The 24,695-nt window shown below is 42.7% G+C and overlaps 1 protein-coding gene across 1 annotated transcript in view; it reads right to left on the reverse strand.

Annotated features, from left to right (window-relative positions):
• Positions 1-1,364: 1,364 nt before the first annotated feature.
• The window catches only part of LOC143301298 (uncharacterized), a 42,514-nt gene continuing 19,183 nt past the window's right edge, over positions 1,365-24,695 (reverse strand). Inside the window, exons 3-6 of the mRNA XM_076615499.1 lie at positions 23,037-23,160; positions 21,834-22,007; positions 18,749-19,081; positions 1,365-2,590 (exon numbers count right to left, since the gene is read on the reverse strand). Of these exons, the coding sequence (XP_076471614.1) occupies positions 18,795-19,081; positions 21,834-22,007; positions 23,037-23,160 (585 nt within the window). The 3' untranslated portion in view covers positions 1,365-2,590; positions 18,749-18,794. The remainder of the gene's footprint in view (positions 2,591-18,748; positions 19,082-21,833; positions 22,008-23,036; positions 23,161-24,695) is intronic.

Here is a 24,695-nt window from a genome sequence, read left to right on the forward strand (position 1 = left end):
ATCACGTCCTGCACGGAAAATGGTTCTCTCCCTTGTACGTTATTCAAACCCTTCCAGATTGTGTCTTTGAAAGATTTCAGCTCTCCTTCCCCATCCAACCTTTTTTTCTTCTTCTTCTTTTCAGCTGTCACTATCTTATGACAGAGGGATGTTTGATTAATTTTCGCAAATTTTCCTCCGTCATCGTAATTGTTCTGATCTATGAATTTACGCACTTGACACGAAATTGCAAGAGTCCGATTTTAAGGTAGAGTTTTGATTGTGTGTGTGTGTGTGTGTGTGTGTGTGTGTGTGTGTGTGTGCGTATTGTTCATATGGGGCTGTAACACCTGAGTTTACTGTGATGGTGACTGTGACGTCCTAGCTCCCCCCAGCCTCCCTGCACCCTCCCCACCACCACACTCCCTCGCCATGGATCAGGCGAGTTGTTGTTTTTTTAACTATGGGGTCGAACACGATTCATTCTGATTATGAAATGACATTTTTGGCTTCTTCGTTCGTGGGCTGCAATTCCCACGTTCACTCGTATATCCACGAGTGGTATTTTACGTGTATGACCGTTTTTACCCCGCCATGTAGGCAGCCATACTCCGTTTTCATGGGTTGTCTTATAATAGCTTTGAACCTATTATCCCTCGCTTATGACGCCCCTGGAGGCAAAGTTCTATACACTATGTGTTTCTGACATTAAGGGGCTGATATTTGATTGATTCTTCACATAAGCCTGTCACCTAAGTTATTCCAGTGTAATATTTTAATATTCATTGGTGGTAGTGCTCATACTATTTAGTTCCTCTATGTGATATATGAATAAAGAATTAAAACATAAAATAAAGACACGACCACACACCAGGATGCGCTATGTCGAGAAGCAACAACGACTATTTTACGCACAACTTAAAACCACCCAAATCAACAAGTTGACAAGACATCGGCAACAACCGTTTCACACCGATCAAAACCTGCGGTAATCATTTTTCAAGGACAGCCATGCACAAGGATAGCACGCCAGAACAAGATAGAGCAAATTATTTAAGGCAACATTCTGACCAGTTTTTCAGACACAAGCCGTGATGTTGACGAGGAACGCTATGACGAGTATGAGCCGTTGAACTGGTGTTTTTCAGCTCGACGATACTTCTGAAATACCAACGATACTCGTATATCTCCCTGTGGGTGAGTGCGTGCGCACAAATTATGATGATGATGATGAAGATGAGCGCGAGCGCCCGTGTGTGTGTGTGTGTGTGTGTGTGTGCTTGCTTGTGTGTGTGTGTGTGTGTGTGTGTGTGTGTGTGTGTACGTGTGTGCTGTGTGTGTGTGAGTGTTTGTATGTGTGTGCGTTTGTATGTGTGTGCGTGCGTGTGTGTGTGTGTGTGTGCGTGTGTGTGTGTGTGACTGACGGTGATTGCAAAGCGCTGTGAGTGGTGACTATCTGATGATGGTGATTATCGTTATTATCATGTCGACGACGACGACGACGATAATGATGATGAAAATAATATTTAAGATTATGATGATGATGATTATAAGTATCATGACTGTCATTAGTATCATCATCATCGTTATTATCATTATTCTGATTATCATTATTGTTCTTGTTGTCGTCGTCGTCATTATTATCCTCCTCCTCATTATTATTATTCTTATTATCGGCAGTCGCTGAGCGTCAGCCTCGCACCCCCTTCCAGCGCTTCTTGACAAACACAACAATGGAATGCAGCCAGACACCACTATTTGTTCTAACTGAATCTTCTTCCTGCAAACCCAGCCAGCTGTCGTGGATCAGACAACACACAGGGCCAGTTGTCTTCTGAGGCTGCTTATTATGTTACTTTGCTTCTTTGAGAGAGAGAGAGAGAGAGAGAGAGAGAGTTCTCATAAAAAAAATTATGTGTCTGTGTCCGGCGAATTTTGTAATGGTGTTGAAAAACTTTGTATGAATTACTTTAAACGTTTGTCAATGCTGTTGGTTTTTGTGTTTGTTGTTATCGTTGTTGTTTGTGGTGTTTTTTCCTTTTCTTTTTGGGGGGTAGTGGGTGGTGGGTGGGGGTGGGGGGTAGTGGGGGGTGGTGGTGGGGGTGTTTGTCTCCTCATTTTCTTCTGTGAAGATAATATTTATTCATTTATTTCTCTGTGTGATGCGACATGTATGTAAGAGTAGATCCCCCCCGCCCCCCTTGCAGTTATGGCTTATATTCAGCTGAAGGCAATACAAAAATGTCAAGTGCCAAGAAAAGAGAGAGACAGAAGAGAGACAGAGAGAGAGAGAGACAGAGACAGAGAGGGAGACAGACAGAGACAGAGAGAAATGGGTTGAAGAAAAAGAGAGGAGAGACAGGAAATCAGAAAGAGGGAAAGAATAGAAATATCAAGAAAGAGAGGAGACAGAGGCAGACAGATACAGCAACAGACAGACAGACAGAGAGACAGACAGAGAGACGCACAGAGAGTGAGTTAACTCCTGGGCAAACAGCTGTGCCCCACTGACGGTGTCCACACAAACTGCCACACGGTCTTCACTGTCACTGTATTGTGTACATGACGTAGACAGGGCCTGTTTGTCTTGTGAACATTGTCACTGGCTTTCCTGCACGTGGGGAAAAGAATAAGTACGAATTAATATCATGATATCATATAATATCATATCACGTCGTGTCGTGTAATGTCATGTCGTGTCGTGTCGTGTCGTGTAATGTCATGTCATGTCGTGTAATGTCATGTCGTGTCGTGTAATGTCATGTCATGTCGTGTCGTGTAATGTCATGTCATGTCGTGTAATGTCGTGTCGTGTCGTGACATATTAAGAAAATGTACTCCGTGGACTTGCATACAACTGAGGCTTATAAAAAGAAGAAGAAAGAAGAGATTAGAACAGGATAGGACGAAAGAAGCAGCTACAGCTACAGCAACATTCATAATACTGATGGTGCTCATGATGATGTCACAGCTACAGCAACATTCATAATACTGATGGTGCTCATGATGATGTCACAGCTACAACTACAGCAACATTCATAATACTGATGATGCTCATGATGATGTCACAGCTACAGCAACATTCATAATACTGATGGTGCTCATGATGATGTCACAGCTACAGCAACATTCATAATACTGATGGTGCTCATGATGATGTCACAGCTACAGCAACATTCATAATACTGATGGTGCTCATGATGATGTCACAGCTACAGCAACATTCATAATACTGATGGTGCTCATGATGATGTCACAGCTACAGCTACAGCAACATTCATAATACTGATGGTGCTCATGATGATGTCACAGCTACAGCTACAGCAACATTCATAATACTGATGGTGCTCATGATGATGTCACAGCAACAACTACAGCAACATTCATAATACTGATGATGCTCATGATGATGTCACAGCTACAGCAACATTCATAATACTGATGGTGCTCATGATGATGTCACAGCTACAGCAACATTCATAATACTGATGGTGCTCATGATGATGTCACAGCTACAGCAACATTCATAATACTGATGGTGCTCATGATGATGTCACAGCTACAGCAACATTCATAATACTGATGGTGCTCATGATGATGTCACAGCTACAGCTACAGCAACATTCATAATACTGATGGTGCTCATGATGATGTCACAGCTACAGCTACAGCAACATTCATAATACTGATGGTGCTCATGATGATGTCACAGCTACAGCAACATTCATAATACTGATGATGCTCATGATGATGTCACAGCTACAGCAACATTCATAATACTGATGGTGCTCATGATGATGTCACAGCTACAGCAACATTCATAATACTGATGGTGCTCATGATGATGTCACAGCTACAGCAACATTCATAATACTGATGGTGCTCATGATGATGTCACAGCTACAGCTACAGCAACATTCATAATACTGATGGTGCTCATGATGATGTCACAGCTACAGCAACATTCATAATACTGATGGTGCTCATGATGATGTCACAGCTACAGCAACATTCATAATACTGATGGTGCTAATGATGATGTCACAGCTACAGCAACATTCATAATACTGATGGTGCTAATGATGATGTCACAGCTACAGCAACATTCATAATACTGATGGTGCTCATGATGATGTCACAGCTACAGCAACATTCATAATACTGATGGTGCTCATGATGATGTCACAGCTACAGCAAACATTCATAATACTGATGGTGCTCATGATGATGTCACAGCTACAGCAACATTCATAATACTGATGGTGCTAATGATGATGTCACAGCTACAGCAACATTCATAATACTGATGGTTGCTCATGATGATGTCACAGCTACAACTACAGCAACATTCATAATACTGATGGTGCTCATGATGATGGGCACCCCGTACAGAAAAATTCATAAAAACTGATGGTGTCTGATTTGGGGGGGGGGGGGGGGGTTTTTCACAAACACAGCAAATTCCCTAAAATGATGGTGCTAAATGATGGAAAAAATTTCCAAACAGCTACAGCAAAATTATTTTACTGATGGGGCTCCTGATGAAAGTAAAAGCTACAATAAAAGCAAAATTTTTATTTAAAAATGATGGTGGCTCTTTTGAGGGCACAGCTCCTTGCAAAAATTCATTAAAACCCGATGGTGCTCATGATGTGTCACAGGGTTAACCCACCGCCCAAAAATTTATTAAAAATGATGGGGCTCATGATGAGGGCACGCTTAAAAGGGAAAAATTTATAATACTGATGGGGCTCCCTGATGATTTCACAGCTACAGCAAAATTATAATATGATGGTGCTCATGATGAGGTCACAGCTACGCCCTTTCATAATCCCGTGGGGGCTAAAGATGATGGCAAAGCTTTCGAAAAGGTTTTTAATATGATGGTGCTCATTATGTTTTAAAATTTTACAGCAAAATTCTAATCGGGTGGTTTTCCTTTTTGTTTTCACACTACAAATACGCCCAAAATTTCCCTAATTTTCTGATGGGGCTCTTGATGATGTCACAGCTACGCAACCCCTTTAAAAATATGTTTTTGGCCCTGATTTAAAGTCCACTACAACAAAATTCATTTTTATGATGTTGCATGATGATGTCACCGTACTGCAAAAATTCTTTAAAACTATGGGGCTCATGATTATGTCACAACTACAAGGGAACATTCAAAAATATGTTTGGGGCTAAAGATGATGTCACAGCAAAAAACTTCAGCAACGTTCCCTAACACTGATGGTGTCATGATGATGGGCCAGCAATTTCAAAAAAAAATTAAAAATACTGATGGTTTCCATGTGATGTAAGACCGCAAGTTTAAAAATATGATGGTGCTATGATGATTTTTCACAGCCACAGCCAAAAAGTTCCCTTTAAAATGATGGTTTTTCTGATGGGTGTCCATACAGCAAAAATTTAATACTGATGGTGCTCTTTATGATGTCACAGTACAGCTTTCATTCATAATATGATGGTGTCATATGATGTCACAGCTACAACCTTTCGCAAATTTATTAATTTCTGTGGTGCTCTTTATGATGCCAGTACAACTACAGGAACAAATTTATAATTTTGATTTTTGTCATGATGATGTCACCGCTCAGCAACAAATTTTTAAAATGATGTTGTCATGATGATGTCACAGCAACGCAAAAAAATTCTTTTTAACTGATGTTGCTCTTGATGATGTCACAACTAAGCAACATTCATAATACTGATGGTGCTAATGATGATGTCACAGCAACAACTACAGCAACGTTCATAATACTGATGATGCTCATGATGATGTCACAGCTACAGCAACATTCATAATACTGATGATGCTCCTGATGATGTCACAGCTACAGCAACATTCATAATATGATGGTGCTCATGATGATGTCACAGCTACAGCAACATTCATAACACTGATGGTGCTCATTATGATGTCACAGCAACAACTACAGCAACATTCATAATACTGATGGTGCTCATGATGATGTCACAGACTACAGCTACAGCAACGTTCATAATACTGATGTGCTCATGATGATGTCACAACTACAGCAACATTCATAATACTGATGGTGCTAATGATGATGTCACAGCAACAACTACAGCAACGTTCATAATACTGATGGTGCTCATGATGATGTCACAGCTACAGCATACATTCATATACTGATGATGCTCATGATGATGTCACAGCTACAGCTAACATTCATAATACTGATGGTGCTCATGATGATGTCACAGCTACAGCTACAGCAACGTCATTATACTGATGGTGCCCTCATTATGATGTCACAGCTACAGCAAACATCATAATACTGATGGTGCTCATGATGATGTCACAGCTACAGCAACATTCATAATACTGATGGTGCTCATGATGATGTCACAGCTACAGCAACGTTATAATACTGATGGTGCTCATGATGATGTCACAGCTACAGCAACATTAATATACTGATGGTGCTCATGATGATGTCACAGCTGCAGCTACAGCAACATTCATAACTACTGATGGTGCTCATGATGATGTCACAGCTACAGCAACGTTCATAATACTGATGGTGGCTCATGATGATGTCACAGCTTCAGCAACATTCATAATACTGATGGTGCTCATGATGATGTCACAGCTACAGCAACATTCATAATACTGATGTTGCTCATGATGATGTCACAGCTACAGCAACATTCATAATACTGATGTTGCTCATGATGATGTCACAGCTACAGCAACATTCATAATACTGATGTTGCTAATGATGATGTCACAGCGACAGCAACATTCATAATACTGATGGTGCTCATGATGATGTCACAGCTACAGCAACTTCATAATACTGATGATGCTCATGATGATGTCACAGCTACAGCAACATTCATAATACTGATGGTGCCCATGATGATGTCCAACAAGCTACAGCTACAGCAACATTCATAATACTGTTGGTGCTCATGATGATGTCACAGCAACAAATACAGCAACATTCATAATACTGACTGGTGCTCTATGATGATGCTCACAACTACGCAACATTCATAATACTGATGATGCTCATGATGATGTCACAGCTACAGCAACATTCATAATACTGTGGTGCTCATGATGAGTCACAGCTACAGCAACATTCCTAATACTGATGGTGCTCATGATGATGTCACAGCTACAGCTACAGCAAACATTCATAATACTGATGGTGCTCATGATGATGTCACAGCTACAGCAACATTCATAATACTGATGGTTGCTCATGATGATGTCACAGCTACAGCAACACTTCATAATACTGATGGTGGCACATGATGATGTCACAGCGACAGCAACAATGATAATACTGATGGTGCTCATGATGATGTCACAGCTACAGCAACATTCATAATACTGATGGTGCTCATGATGATGTCACAGCTACAGCTACAGCAACATTCATAATACTGATGGTGCTATGATGATGTCACAGCTACAGCTACAGCTACATTCATAATACTGATGGTGCTCTATGATGATGTCACAGCTACAGCAACATTCATAATACTGATGGTGCTCATGATGATGTCACAGCTACAGCAACATTCATAATACTGATGTGCTCATGATGATGTCACAACTACAGCCAACATTCATAATACTGGATGGTGCTAATGATGATGTCACAGCTACAGCTACAGCAACGTTCGATAATACTGATGGTGCTCATGATGATGTCACAGCTACAACTACAGCAACGTTCATAATACTGAGGTGCTCATGATGATGTCACAGCTACAGCAACATTCTAATACTGATGGTGCTCATGATGATGTCACAGCTACAGCAACTTTACAATAATACTGATGGTGCTCACATGATGATGTCACAGCAACACCAACTACAGCAACATTCATAATACTAATGGTGCTCATGATGATGTCACAGCTTACAGCTACAGCAACGTTCATAATACTGATGGTGCTCATGATGATGTCACCAGCTACAACTACAGCAACGTTCATAATACTGATGGTGCTTCATGATGATGGTCACAGCTACAGCAACATTCATAATACTGATGGTGCTCATGATGATGTACAGCTACAGCAACGTTCATAATAATGATGGTGCTCATGATGATGTCACAGCTACTGCAACATTCATATACTGATGGTGCTCATGATGATGTCACAGCTACAACTACAGCAACATTCATAATACTGATGATGCTCATGATGATGTCACAGCTACAACTAACAGCAACATTCATAATACTGATGGTGCTCATGATGATGTCACAGCTACAACTACAGCAACATTCATAATACTGATGGTGCTCATGATGATGTCACAGCTACAGCAACATTCATAACATGATGGTGCTCATGATGATTGTCACAGCTACAGCAACATTCATAATACTGATGGTGCTCATGATGATGTCACAGCTACAACTACAGCAACGTTCATAATACTGATGGTGCCTCATGATGATGTCACAGCTACAGCAACATTCATAATACTGATGGTGCTCATGATGATGTCACAGCTACAGCTACATTCATAATACTGATGGTGCTCATGATGATTCACAGCTACAGCATCGTTCATAATACTGATGGGTGCTCATGATGATGTCACAGCTACAGCAACATTCATAATACTGATGGTGCTCATGATGATGTCACAGCTACAGCAACATTCATAATACTGATGGTGCTCATGATGATGTCACAGCTACAGCAACATTCATAATACTGATGGTGCTCATGATGATGTCACAGCTACAGCAACATTCATAATACTGATGGTGCTCATGATGATGTCACAGCTACAGCAACATTCATAATACTGATGGTGCTCATGATGATGTCACAGCTACAGCAAACATTCATAATACTGATGGTGCTCATGATGATGTCACAGCTACAGCAACATTCATAATACTGATGGTGCCCATGATGATGTCACAGCGGACAACTACAGGAACATTCATAATATCGATGGTGCCCATGATGAGTCACAGCTACAACTACAGCAACATTCATAATACTGATGGTGCTCATGATGATGTCACAGCAACAACTACAGCAACATTCATAATACTGATGGTGCTCATGATGATGTCACAGCTACAGCAACATTCATAACACTGATGGTGCTCATGATGATGTCACAGCTACAGCAACATTCATAATACTGATGGTGCTCATGATGATGTCACAGCAACAACTACAGCAACATTCATAATACTGATGGTGCTCATGATGATGTCACAGCAACAACTACAGCAACATTCATAATACTGATGGTGCTCATGATGATGTCACAGCTACAGCAACATTCATAATACTGATGGTGCTCATGATGATGTCACAGCAACAACTACAGCAACATTCATAATACTGATGGTGCTCATGATGATGTCACAGCTACAGCAACATTCATAATACTGATGGTGCTCATGATGATGTCACAGCTACAGCAACATTCATAATACTGATGGTGCTCATGATGATGTCACAGCTACAGCAACATTCATAATACTGATGGTGCTCATGATGATGTCACAGCAACAACTACAGCAACATTCATAATACTAATGGTGCTCATGATGATGTCACAGCTACAGCAACGTTCATAATACTGATGGTGCTCATTATGATGTCACAGCAACAACTACAGCAACATTCATAATACTGATGGTGCTCATGATGATGTCACAGCTACAGCTACAGCAACATTCATAATACTGATGGTGCTCATGATGATGTCACAGCTACAGCAACATTCATAATACTGATGGTGCTCATGATGATGTCACAGCAACAACTACAGCAACATTCATAACACTGATGGTGCTCATGATGATGTCACAGCTACAGCAACGTTCATAATACTGATGATGCTCATGATGATGTCACAGCTACAGCTACAGCAACATTCATAATACTGATGGTGCTCATGATGATGTCACAGCTACAACTACAGCAACATTCATAATACTGATGGTGCTCATTATGATGTCACAGCTACAGCAACATTCATAATACTGATGGTGCTCATGATGATGTCACAGCAACAACTACAGCAACATTCATAATACTGATGGTGCTCATGATGATGTCACAGCTACAGCAACATTCATAATACTGATGGTGCTCATGATGATGTCACAGCTACAGCAACGTTCATAATACTGATGGTGCTCATGATGATGTCACAGCAACAGCAACATTCATAATACTGATGGTGCTCATGATGATGTCACAGCTACAGCAACATTCATAATACTGATGGTGCTCATGATGATGTCACAGCTACAGCAACAGCAACATTCATAATACTGATGGTGCTCATGATGATGTCACAGCTACAGCAACATTCATAATACTGATGGTGCTCATGATGATGTCACAGCTACAGCAACATTCATAATACTGATGGTGCTCATGATGATGTCACAGCTACAGCTACAGCAACATTCATAATACTGATGATGCTCATGATGATGTCACAGCTACAACTACAGCAACATTCATAATACTGATGGTGCTCATGATGATGTCACAGCTACAGCTACAGCAACATTCATAATACTGATGGTGCTCATGATGATGTCACAGCAAACAACTACAGCAACATTCATAATACCTGATGATGCTCATGATGATGTCACAGCTACAACTACAGCAACATTCATAATACTGATGATGCTCATGATGATGTCACAGCTACAACTACAGCAACATTCATAATACTGATGATGCTCATGATGATGTCACAGCAACAACTACAGCAACGTTCATAATACTGATGGTGCTCATGATGATGTCACAGCTACAGCTACAGCAACATTCATAACACTGATGATGCTCATGATGATGTCACAGCTACAGCAACATTCATAATACTGATGGTGCTAATGATGATGTCACAGCTACAAACTACAGCAAACATTCATAATACTGATGATGCTCATGATGATGTCACAGCTACAGCAACATTCATAATACTGATGGTGCTCATGATGATGTCACAGCTACAGCAACATTCATAATACTGATGGTGCTCATGATGATGTCACAGCTACAGCAACATTCATAATACTGATGGTGCTCATGATGATGTCACAGCTACAACTACAGCAACATTCATAATACTGATGATGCTCATGATGATGTCACAGCTACAGCAACATTCATAATACTGATGGTGCTCATGATGATGTCACAGCTACAGCAACATCTATAATACTGATGGTGCTCATGATGATGTCACAGCAACAACTACAGCAACATTCATAATACTGATGGTGCTCATGATGATGTCACAGCTACAGCAACATTCATAATACTGATGGTGCTCATGATGATTGTCACAGCTACAGCAACATTCATAATACTGATGGTGCTCATGATCGATGTCACAGCTACAGCAACATTCATAATACTGATGGTGCTCATGATGATGTCACAGCAACAACTACAGCAACATTCATAATACTGATGATGCTCATGATGATGTCACAGCTACAGCAACATTCATAATACTGATGGTGCTCATGATGATGTCACAGCTACAGCAACATTCATAATACTGATGGTGCTCATGATGATGTCACAGCAACAAACTACAGCAACATTCATAATACTGATGGTGCTCATGTGATGGTCACAGCTACAGCAACCATTCATAATACTGATGGTGCTCATGATGATCTGTCACAGCTACAGGCAACATTCATAATACTGATGGTGCTCATGATGATGTCACAGCTACAGCAACATTCATAATACTGATGGTGCTCATGATGATGTCACAGCTACAGCAACGTTCATAATACTGATGGTGCTCATGAAGATGTCACAGCTACAACTACAGCAACATTCATAATCTGATGGTGCTCATGATGATGTCACAGCTACGCAACATTCATAATACTGATGTTGCTCATGATGATGTCACAGCTACAGCAACATTCATAATACTGATGTTGCTCATGATACTGTCACAGCTACAAGAAACATTCCATAATACTGATGTTGCTAATGATGATGTCACAGCGACAGCAACATTCATAATTACTGATGGTGCTCATGATGATGTCACAGCTACAGCAAATTCATAATACTGATGATGCTCATGATGATGTCACAGCATACTGCAACATTTCTTATACTGATGGTGCCCATGATGATGTCACAGCTACAGCTACACGCAACATTCATAATATGATGGTGCTCATGATGATGTCACACGCAACAACCTACAGCAACATTCATAATACTGATGGTGCTCATGATGATGTCACAACTACAGCAACATTCATAATACTGATGATTCATGAGATGTCACAGCTACAGCAACCATTCATAATACTGATGGTGCTCATGATGATGTCACAGCTACAGCAACATTCATAATACTGATGGTGCTCATGATGATGTCACAGCTACAGCTACAGCAACATTCATAATACTGATGGTGCTCATGATGATGTCACAGCTACAGCAACATTCATAATACTGATGGTGCTCATGATGATGTCACAGCTACAGCAACATTCATAATACTGATGGTGCTCATGATGATGTCACAGCGACAGCAACATTCATAATACTGATGGTGCTCATGATGATGTCACAGCTACAGCAACATTCATAATACTGATGGTGCTCATGATGATGTCACAGCTACAGCTACAGCAACATTCATAATACTGATGGTGCTCATGATGATGTTACAGCTACAGCTACAGCTACATTCATAATACTGATGGTGCTCATGATGATGTCACAGCTACAGCAACATTCATAATACTGATGTTGCTCATGATGATGTCACAGCTACAGCAACATTCATAATACTGATGGTGCTCATGATGATGTCACAACTACAGCAACATTCATAATACTGATGGTGCTCATGATGATGTCACAGCTACAACTACAGCAACATTCATAATACTGATGGTGCTCATGATGATGTCACAGCTACAACTACAGCAACATTCATAATACTGATGGTGCTCATGATGATGTCACAGCTACAGCAACATTCATAATACTGATGGTGCTCATGATGATGTCACAGCGACAGCAACATTCATAATACTGATGGTGCTCATGATGATGTCACAGCTACAGCAACATTCATAATACTGATGGTGCTCATGATGATGTCACAGCTACAGCTACAGCAACATTCATAATACTGATGGTGCTCATGATGATGTTACAGCTACAGCTACAGCTACATTCATAATATGATGGTGCTCATGATGATGTCACAGCTACAGCAACATTCATAATACTGATGGTGCTCATGATGATGTCACAGCTACAGCAACATTCATAATACTGATGGTGCTCATGATGATGTCACAGCTACAGCAACGTTCATAATACTGATGGTGCTCATGATGATGTCACAGCAACAACTACAGCAACATTCATAATACTAATGGTGCTCATGATGATGTCACAGCTACAGCTACAGCAACGTTCATAATACTGATGGTGCTCATGATGATGTCACAGCTACAACTACAGCAACGTTCATAATACTGATGGTGCTCATGATGATGTCACAGCTACAGCAACATTCATAATACTGATGGTGCTCATGATGATGTCACAGCTACAGCAACGTTCATAATACTGATGGTGCTCATGATGATGTCACAGCTACAGCAACATTCATAATACTGATGGTGCTCATGATGATGTCACAGCTACAACTACAGCAACATTCATAATACTGATGATGCTCATGATGATGTCACAGCTACAACTACAGCAACATTCATAATACTGATGGTGCTCATGATGATGTCACAGCTACAACTACAGCAACATTCATAATACTGATGGTGCTCATGATGATGTCACAGCTACAGCAACATTCATAACACTGATGGTGCTCATGATGATGTCACAGCTACAGCAACATTCATAATACTGATGGTGCTCATGATGATGTCACAGCTACAACTACAGCAACATTCATAATACTGATGGTGCTCATGATGATGTCACAGCTACAGCAACATTCATAATACTGATGGTGCTCATGATGATGTCACAGCTACAGCAACATTCATAATACTGATGGTGCTCATGATGATGTCACAGCTACAGCAACGTTCATAATACTGATGGTGCTCATGATGATGTCACAGCTACAGCAACATTCATAATACTGATGGTGCTCATGATGATGTCACAGCTACAGCAACATTCATAATACTGATGGTGCTCATGATGATGTCACAGCTACAGCAACATTCATAATACTGATGGTGCTCATGATGATGTCACAGCTACAGCAACATTCATAATACTGATGGTGCTCATGATGATGTCACAGCTACAGCAACATTCATAATACTGATGGTGCTCATGATGATGTCACAGCTACAGCAACATTCATAATACTGATGGTGCTCATGATGATGTCACAGACTACAGCAACATTCATAATACTGATGGTGCCCATGATGATGTCACAGCGACAACTACAGGAACATTCATAATACTGAAGGTGCCCATGATGATGTCACAGCTACAAACTACAGCAACATTCATAATACTGATGGTGCTCTTGATGATGTCACAGCCAACAACTACAGCAAACATTCATAATACTGATGGTGCTCATGATGATGTCACAGCTACAGCAACATTCATAACATGATGGTGCCTCATGATGATGTCACAGCTACAGCAACATTCATAATACTGATGGTGCTCATGATGATGTCCACAGCAACAACTACAGCAACATTCATAATACTGATGGTGCTCATGATGATGTCACAGCAACAACTACAGCAACATTCATAATACTGATGGTGCTCATGATGATGTCACAGCTACAGCACACATTCATAATACTGATGGTGCTCATGATGATGTCACAGCAACAACTACAGCAACATTCATAATACTGATGGTGCTCATGATGATGTCACAGCTACAGCTACATTCATAATACTGATGGTGCTCATGATGATGTCACAGCTACAGCAACATTCATAATACTGATGGTGCTCATGATGATGTCACAGCTACAGCAACATTCATAATACTGATGGTGCTCATGATGATGTCACAGCAACAACTACAGCAACATTCATAATACTAATGGTGCCTCATGATGATGTCACAGCTACAGCAACGTTCATAATACTGATGGTGCTCATTATGATGTCACAGGAACAACTACAGCAACATTCATAATACTGATGGTGCTCATGATGATGTCACAGCTACAGCTACAGCAACATTCATAATACTGATGGTGCTCCATGATGATGTCACAGCCTACAGCAACGATTCATAATACTGATGGTGCTCATTATGATGTCACAGCAACCAACTACAGCAACATTCATAATACTGATGGTGCTCATGATGATGTCACAGCTACAGCAACGTTCATAATACTGATGATGCTCATGATGATGTCACAGCTACAAGCTACCAGCAACGTTCATAATACTGATGGTGCTCATGATGATGTCACAGCTATAACTACAGCAACGTTCATAATACTGATGGTGCTCATGATGATGTCACAGCCCTACAGCAACGTTCATAATACTGATGGTGCTCATGATGATGTCACAGCAACAACTACAGCAACATTCATAATACTGATGGTGCTCATGATGATGTCCACAGCTACAGCCAACATTCATAATAACTGATGGTGCTCTAGATGATGTCACAGCTACAGCAACGTTTCATAATACTGATGGTGCTCATGATGACTGTCACAGCTACAGCAACATTCATAATACTGATGGTGCTCATGATGATGTCACAGCTACAGCAACATTCATAATACTGATGGTGCTCATGATGATGTCACAGCTACAGTAACAGCAACATTCATAATACTGATGGTGCTCATGATGATGTCACAGCTACAGCAACATTCATAATACTGATGGTGCTCATGATGATGTCACAGCTACAGCAACATTCATAATACTGATGGTGCTCATGATGATGTCACAGCTACAGCTACAGCAACATTCATAATACTGATGATGCTCATGATGATGTCACAGCTACAACTACAGCAACATTCATAATACTGATGGTGCTCATGATGATGTCACAGCTACAGCTACAGCAACATTCATAATACTGATGGTGCTCATGATGATGTCACAACTACAGCAACATTCATAATACTGATGATGCTCATGATGATGTCACAGCTACAACTACAGCAACATTCATAATACTGATGGTGCTCATGATGATGTCACAGCTACAACTACAGCAACATTCATAATACTGATGATGCTCATGATGATGTCACAGCAACAACTACAGCAACGTTCATAATACTGATGGTGCTCATGATGATGTCACAGCTACAGCTACAGCAACATTCATAACACTGATGATGCCTCATGATGATGTCACAGCTACAGCAACATTCATAATACTGATGGTGCTAATGATGATGTCACAGCTACAACTACAGCAACATTCATAATACTGATGATGCTCATGATGATGTCACAGCTACAGCAACATTCATAATACTGATGGTGCTCATGATGATGTCACAGCCTACAGCAACATTCATAATACTGATGGTGCTCATGATGATGTCACAGCTACAGCAACATTCATAATACTGATGGTGCTCATGATGATGTCACAAGCAACAACTACAGCAACATTCATAATACTGATGATGCTCATGATGATGTCACAACTACAGCAACATTCATAATACTGATGGTGCTCATGATGATGTCACAGCTACAGCAACATTCATAATACTGATGGTGCTCATGATGATGTCACAGCAACAACTACAGCAACATTCATAATACTGATGGTGCTCATGATGATGTCACAGCTACAGCAACATTCATAATACTGATGGTGCTCATGATGATGTCACAGCTACAGCAACATTCATAATACTGATGGTGCTCATGATGATGTCACAGCTACAGCAACATTCATAATACTGATGGTGCTCATGATGATGTCACAGCTACAGCAACATTCATAATACTGATGGTGCTCATGATGATGTCACAGCAACAACTACAGCAACATTCATAATACTGATGGTGCTCATGATGATGTCACAGCTACAGCAACATTCATAATACTGATGGTGCTCATGATGATGTCACAGCAACAACTACAGCAACATTCATAATACTGATGGTGCTCATGATGATGTCACAGCTATGACGAGTATGAGCCGTTGAACTGGTGTTTTTCAGCTCGAAGATACTTCTGAAATACCAACGATACTCGTATATCTCTGTGGGTGAGTGCGTGCGCACAAATTATGATGATGATGATGAAGATGAGCGCGAGCGCCCGTGTGTGTGTGTGTGTGTGTGTGTGTGTGTGTGTGTGTATGTGTGTGTGTGTGCGCGCTTGTGAGTGTGTGTGTGTGTGTGTGTGTGAGTGTGTGTGTGTGTGTGTCTGTGTGTTTGCGTGCGTGCCTGTGTGTGTCTATGTGCTTATTTACATTTATTTATCTATCTACTCATTTATTCATTTATTATTCATTCTCAATGTTATTTACATTTGTTTATACGTTTCATTTTTATTTCGTTATCTATTAGCTTAATTTAAAAAAAAAATTTTGTTTTAGTTTTATGTATCTATTTCCTTAAAAAATTATCCATTAATTTGATTACAACCACTTTTCCCTCAAGGCCTGACTAAGCATGGGTTACGCTGCTGGTCAGGCATCTGCTTGGCAAAATGTGGTGTAGCGTATATGGATTTGTCCGAACGCAGTGACGCCTCCTGGAGAAACTGAACTGAACTGAACTGAACTGCACTGCACTGCACTGAACTGAACTGCACTGCACTGAACTGAACTGCACTGAACTGAACTGAACTGAACTGCACTGAACTGAACTGAACTGCAGTGACAGTGGTGGTGGTGGTAGCAGCAGCAGAAGCAAACGTAGGCACAAGAAACGTGCTGTTTCATATGAGGTCACGAACACACACACATGCACACCCACACACACACACATGCACACACACACACACACGCACACACACATATACACACACACAAAAACAACAAACCCCCGCGCCCCCACCCCATACACAAACACACACACACACACAAAGACACAGACAGACAGACAGACAGACATCTCTCTCTCTCTCTGTCTGTGTGTCTGTTTATCTGTCTGTCTCTGTCTCTCTCTCTCACACACACACAGACAAAATCTGAGGGTCCCGGGTTCGAATCTCAGTGCCGCCTGGTGGGTAAAGGTGCTTATGCCTGAACCCCCTTCGTGTGTATATGCACGCAGAAGATCAAATACGCACGTTAAAGATCCTGTAACCCATGTCAGCGTTCCGTGGATTATGGAAACAAGAACATACCCAGCATGCCCACCCCCGAAAACGGAGTGTGGCTGCCTACATGGCGGGGTAAATAAACACAACGGTCATACACGTAAAATGTTAATTGTTACATGTTTGTCTGAGTGTGTATGTGTGCGTGCCTGAAATCTTATTGAATGACACAGGAAACGAATGATGAGCGCCCAATGGCAGCCGTCAGTCGGCTCTACCCAGGTAGGCAGCCTGTTGTGTAAATAACCCAGAGTTTGTAAAGCGCTTAGAGCTTGGTCTCTGACCGAGGATAGGCGCTAAATAAGTATCCATTTCAATCAGTCAATCAAACACACACACACACACACAGAACCACCCCCCTCTCCCCTTCCCCCGTACCACCCCCCGCGCCCCCCCCCCCCCCCCCACACACACACATACAATGGCTTTCACTAACTTGAACGGATTTCCGCTGCTCTCCTAGTCTGCCGAGCACAGACACACTAGCACTGCGGCACGTCACAATCGCTGTATTTCCGGACCATTCCGGATGTCTCGTTCCAGTAACACCACACGGCGCTGTAGCCGTCGTCAAAGATGCGGCAGTAGTTTCTGGCGGCGACCTTGCTGTTGCCGTCCGAGGGGTACATGGAATCGGGTTCGTAGTCGGCGTTCTTCTCCTGCGGGTAATTGTCGGCCCAGATCTGGCAGTCATGGCCGTCTTGAGTGACCGCCAGCGTTCCCGCGTATAGCGGTCCCTCGGTGGGGTGCCAGTACCAGCAGTTCGTGGCTGTTGGCATAGCGTACAGACAGGCGGATAATTATATGGGTACATTTACATACAGGTAAATGCGGCTACACGCTCTGACATTAGGCACTGGAAACGGATAGCAAAACGACAACAAAACAAAAAAAACAAAAAAAAAAAAAAAAAAAAAAAAAAAAAAGGAAAAGGAAAAGGAAAAAGATACAGTGATAATAATAATAATAATAACAACAGAAATATTACATGAATAAATAAATGAATAAATAAATAAACAAACTAACAAATAAATAAACACTGCTATTGGACACAGGTATTGTCACAGGTATTGGACACAGGTATTGTCACAGGTATTGGACACTGCTATTGGACACAGGTATTGTCACAGGTATTGGACACAGGTATTGTCACAGGTATTGGACACAGGTATTGGACACTGGTATTGTCACAGGTATTGGACACTGCTATTGGACACAGGTATTGTCACAGGTATTGGACACTGCTATTGGACACAGGTATTGTCACAGGTATTGGACACGGTTATTGGACACTGGTATTGTCACAGGTATTGGACACTGCTATTGGACACAGGTATTGTCACAGGTATTGGACACAGGTATTGTCACAGGTATTGGACACAGGTATTGTCACAGGTATTGGACACTGCTATTGGACACTGGTATTGGACACTGGTATTGTCACAGGTATTGGACACTGGTATTGTCACAGGTATTGGACACAGGTATTGTCACAGGTATTGTCACAGGTATTGTCACAGGTATTGGACACTGCTATTGGACACTGGTATTGTCACAGGTATTGGACACAGGTATTGTCACAGGTATTGGACACAGGTATTGTCACAGGTATTGGACACTGCTATTGGACACAGGTATTGTCACAGGTATTGGACACAGGTATTGTCACAGGTATTGGACACAGGTATTGGACACTGGTATTGTCACAGGTATTGGACACTGCTATTGGACACAGGTATTGTCACAGGTATTGGACACAGGTATTGTCACAGGTATTGGACACTGCTATTGGACACAGGTATTGGACACAGGTATTGGACACAGGTATTGGACACTGCTATTGGACACAGGTATGGACACAGGTATTGGACACAGGTATTGGACACAGGTATGGACACAGGTATTGGACACAGGTATGGACACAGGTATTGGACACTGCTATTGGACACAGGTATTGTCACAGGTATTGGACACTGGTATTGTCACAGGTATTGGACACTGGTATTGTCACAGGTATTGGACACAGGTATTGTCACAGGTATTGGACACAGGTATTGTCACAGGTATTGGACACTGCTATTGGACACAGGTATTGGACACTGCTATTGGACACAGGTATTGGACACAGGTATTGGACACAGGTATTGGACACTGCTATTGGACACTGCTATTGGACACAGGTATTGGACACAGGTATTGGACACTGCTATTGGACACTGCTATTGGACACAGGTATTGGACACTGCTATTGGACACTGCTATTGGACACTGCTATTGGACACTGGTATTGTCACAGGTATTGGACACAGGTATTGTCACAGGTATTGGACACTGCTATTGGACACAGGTATTGTCACAGGTATTGGACACAGGTATTGTCACAGGTATTGGACACTGCTATTGGACACAGGTATTGTCACAGGTATTGGACACAGGTATTGTCACAGGTATTGGACACTGCTATTGGACACAGGTATTGTCACAGGTATTGGACACAGGTATTGGACACTGGTATTGTCACAGGTATTGGACACAGGTATTGGACACTGCTATTGGACACTGCTATTGGACACAGGTATTGGACACAGGTATTGGACACTGCTATTGGACACTGCTATTGGACACTGCTATTGGACACAGGTATTGTACACAGGTATTGGACACTGCTATTGGACACAGGTATTGGACACAGGTATTGGACACTGCTATTGGACACAGGTATTGGACACTGCTATTGGACACAGGTATTGGACACAGGTATTGACACAGGTATTGGACACTGCTATTGGACACAGGTATTGTCACAGGTATTGGACACAGGTATTGTCACAGGTATTGTCACAGGTATTGGACACTGCTATTGGACACAGGTATTGTCACAGGTATTGACACTGCTATTGGACACAGGTATTGTCACAGGTATTGGACACAGGTATTGTCACAGGTCTTGGACACAGTTATTGTCACAGGTATTGGACACAGGTATTGTCACAGGTACTGGACACGGGAACTGTCACGGGCACTGGAGCAGGGCAATGAAGACGAACGCCTCCCAGTACTCACAGACACACGGATATCGGATACAGGTATTGTCAGGGGTTCTGACTGGCGCAATAGCCGAGTGGTTAAAGCGTTGAACTTTCAATCTGAGGGTCCCGGGTGCGAATGTCGGTAACGGATCCAGGTGGGTGAAGGGTGGAGATTTTTCCGATCTCCCACGTCAACATAATTAGGTGCAGACCTGCTTGTGCCTGAACCTCTTCGTGTGTATACGCAAACTGAAGATCAAATAGGCACGTTAAAGATTCTGTAATCCATGTCAGCGTTCGGTGGGGTTATGGAAGCAAGAACATACCCAGCATGCACACCCTAAGAAAACGGAGTATGGCTGCCTGCATGGCGGGGTAAAAACAGTCATACACGTAAAAGCCCACTCGTGTACATACGAGTGAACGTGGGAGTTGCAGCCCACGAAGGAAGAAGGAGCAGGACAATGAAGACGAACGTCTCCCAATACTCACGGGCACACGCGATGGTAGCGGTGGGCCAACCTCCGGCAGGTGAGCACGTGACCTCTGTCGTCCCGCTGACGTAGACGTCACCGCTGACGCTGCAGCTGTAGCGCGCTACGTCATGTGTTGACGTCACGGAGTGCGCCACTGACGTTCTCTCAATCGACGGTGGAGACGAACAGTCTGGAGGACAAAGACCACATGCACTGGTGGACTGTAGATGGATGAGACCCCGTGGTTTTAGGGGGTGCTGATCGTGTCAACAGTGACAAGACAGGCAAGGCCTTCAAGACTCCTTGTGATACGAACATAATGCAATATAGGAATCATGACAGAAATAGAAGAGAGAGAGAGAGAGAGAGAGAGAGAGAGAGAGAGAGAGAGAGAGAGAAATCGCTAAAGATGCTCGGTATTAAACAATATCAAGCTTGGGAAAGAAATGAAACTGGAACAATAGGGTTGGAAGCAAGTAGAAAGCTAAAACGAATCTGTCAACTGACAGCCAAATTCACTATTCAAACTCAACGATTTTTAGTGCTAATAATTAATAACTGTATTCGAGGTGATAATACGATCTAAATCATGTTATTTTGATGTGTCTCATTTATTAAAGGATTTTGTTTCAAGTTCGCGGTAAAGGAGACGTTGCCATTGCCTTAGGCACACCGCAACATGTAGCCGTTTTCTCTAGATCTGCTCAGACCAGTGTGACTGCGCTTGGCTTCAAACGAAACTGAGTGAGAGGAACCGTCGTTTCAATCTTTTTGAAATGTTCATTCTAGTTAAATCAGTATCAATTTTGATATGGATCAGCTCTATCCAGGAATGATCAAAATGTGCATATGGAAAAGCTACATTTTCAATGTGCTTTGGAACAGGTCAAAGTGCTGTACAATGATACGCCAGTCACACGAAAAACCCTATGTGCCTGCGTGCAGTGCGTGCGCACGTGTACGCCGAGCGTGCACGCGTGTGCGTATGTGTGTTTGTGTGTGTGTGTGGTTTTGTCTGACTGATGTGTGATTGTAAAAGCTTTGAGATGTTTGTAAGCACCGATCTACTTGGATTCTTCTTCTTCTCAATATCATTATTATTATTATTATTGTTATTATTATTATTATCATTATTATTATTATCATTATCATTATTATTGTTGTTGCTGTTGTTGTTATCATCAGTAGTAGTAGCAGTAGTGGTATCATCATTACTTACGAGGTGCAACTATTTCCGGCACTGTGGTCATTTCTTCGGGCACGGTTGTGGTTTGTGCGGGCACAGCTGTACTTCCTGCGGGCACGGTTGTAGCTTCTGAATTTCGCGATGGAGAGCCAGGAACCTGGAGCACAAACACACCGACAAATGTTCTCCATTGTCTATTACTTTTTCATTTCATTTTTTATAAATCTTACGCATGTATTTCACACAACGTAACACCATAAAGAGCATTAACTGACGACCCTTATACAATGAAAAGAAGGAGAGAAAAAAGCAGCACCATCAGTGTCAGTTCAAGAAATATATTATTCACATACACACTTCACATATGTTTTACAGTACGATGTATTGAACAGAAACAGGAACAGGCGTATTTTGGAGAGCGATGTGGAGTTGACTTTAAGGACGTATCATCTAGCGCCCAGGGCAAATTCTCAGGGCTTGAGTCTTGGTTTAATGAAGGTTTCCTTGACCGAGGGGGGTGGTGGGGTGTGTGGGTGGGGGTGTGGGGGGGAGTCCTGGATGTCTGTCTGGGTGTTACTTTCGTCTGCTATTCCTGACTGTTCTTGTAGCGTCCCGAGGAGGAATCCCTGGCTGTCCGAAGAGGGGTGAAGTCCTGGCTGTCCGAAGAGGGGTGAAGTCCTGGCTGTCCGAAGAGGGGTGAAGTCCTGGCTGTCCGAAGAGGGGTGAAGTCCTGGCTGTCCGAAAAGGGGTGAAGTCCTGGCTGTCCGAAGAGGCATGGAGTCCTGGCTGTCCGAAGAGGGGTGAAGTCCTGGCTGTCCGAAGAGGGGTGAAGTCCTGGCTGTCCGAAGAGGCATGGAGTCCTGGCTGTCCGAAGAGGGGTGAAGTCCTGGCTGTCCGAAGAGGGGTGGAGTCCTGGCTGTCCGAAGAGGGGTGAAGTCCTGGCTGTCCGAAGAGGGGTGAAGTCCTGGCTGTCCGAAGAGGGGTGAAGTCCTGGCTGTCCGAAGAGGGGTGAAGTCCTGGCTGTCCGAAGAGGCATGGAGTCCTGGCTGTCCGAAGAGGGGTGAAGTCCTGGCTGTCCGAAGAGGGGTGAAGTCCTGGCTGTCCGAAGAGGCATGGAGTCCTGGCTGTCCGAAGAGGGGTGAAGTCCTGGCTGTCCGAAGAGGGGTGAAGTCCTGGCTGTCCGAAGAGGGGTGAAGTCCTGGCTGTCCGAAGAGGCATGGAGTCCTGGTTGTCCGAAGAGGGGTGATGTCCTGGCTGTCCGAAGAGGGGTGAAGTCCTGGCTGTCCGAAGAGGCATGGAGTCCTGGCTGTCCGAAGAGGGGTGAAGTCCTGGCTGTCCGAAGAGGGGTGGAGTCCTGGCTGTCCGAAGAGGGGTGAAGTCCTGGCTGTCCGAAGAGGTGTGGAGTCCTGGCTGTCCGAAGAGGGGTGGAGTCCTGGCTGTCCGAAGAGGTGTGGAGTCCTGGCTGTCCGAAGAGGGGTGGAGTCCTGGCTGTCCGAAGAGGTGTGGAGTCCTGGCTGTCCGAAGAGGGGTGGAGTCCTGGCTGTCCGAAGAGGTGTGGAGTCCTGGCTGTCCGAAGAGGGGTGAAGTCCTGGCTGTCCGAAGAGGGGTGAAGTCCTGGCTGTCCGAAGAGGGGTGGAGTCCTGATCTTTCCAAGGGTGATGGGAGTGTTCATGCTGGGTATGTTCTTGTGTC

This window comes from Babylonia areolata, chromosome 27, assembly GCF_041734735.1.
Source record: "Babylonia areolata isolate BAREFJ2019XMU chromosome 27, ASM4173473v1, whole genome shotgun sequence".
NCBI lineage: Eukaryota > Metazoa > Mollusca > Gastropoda > Neogastropoda > Buccinidae > Babylonia > Babylonia areolata.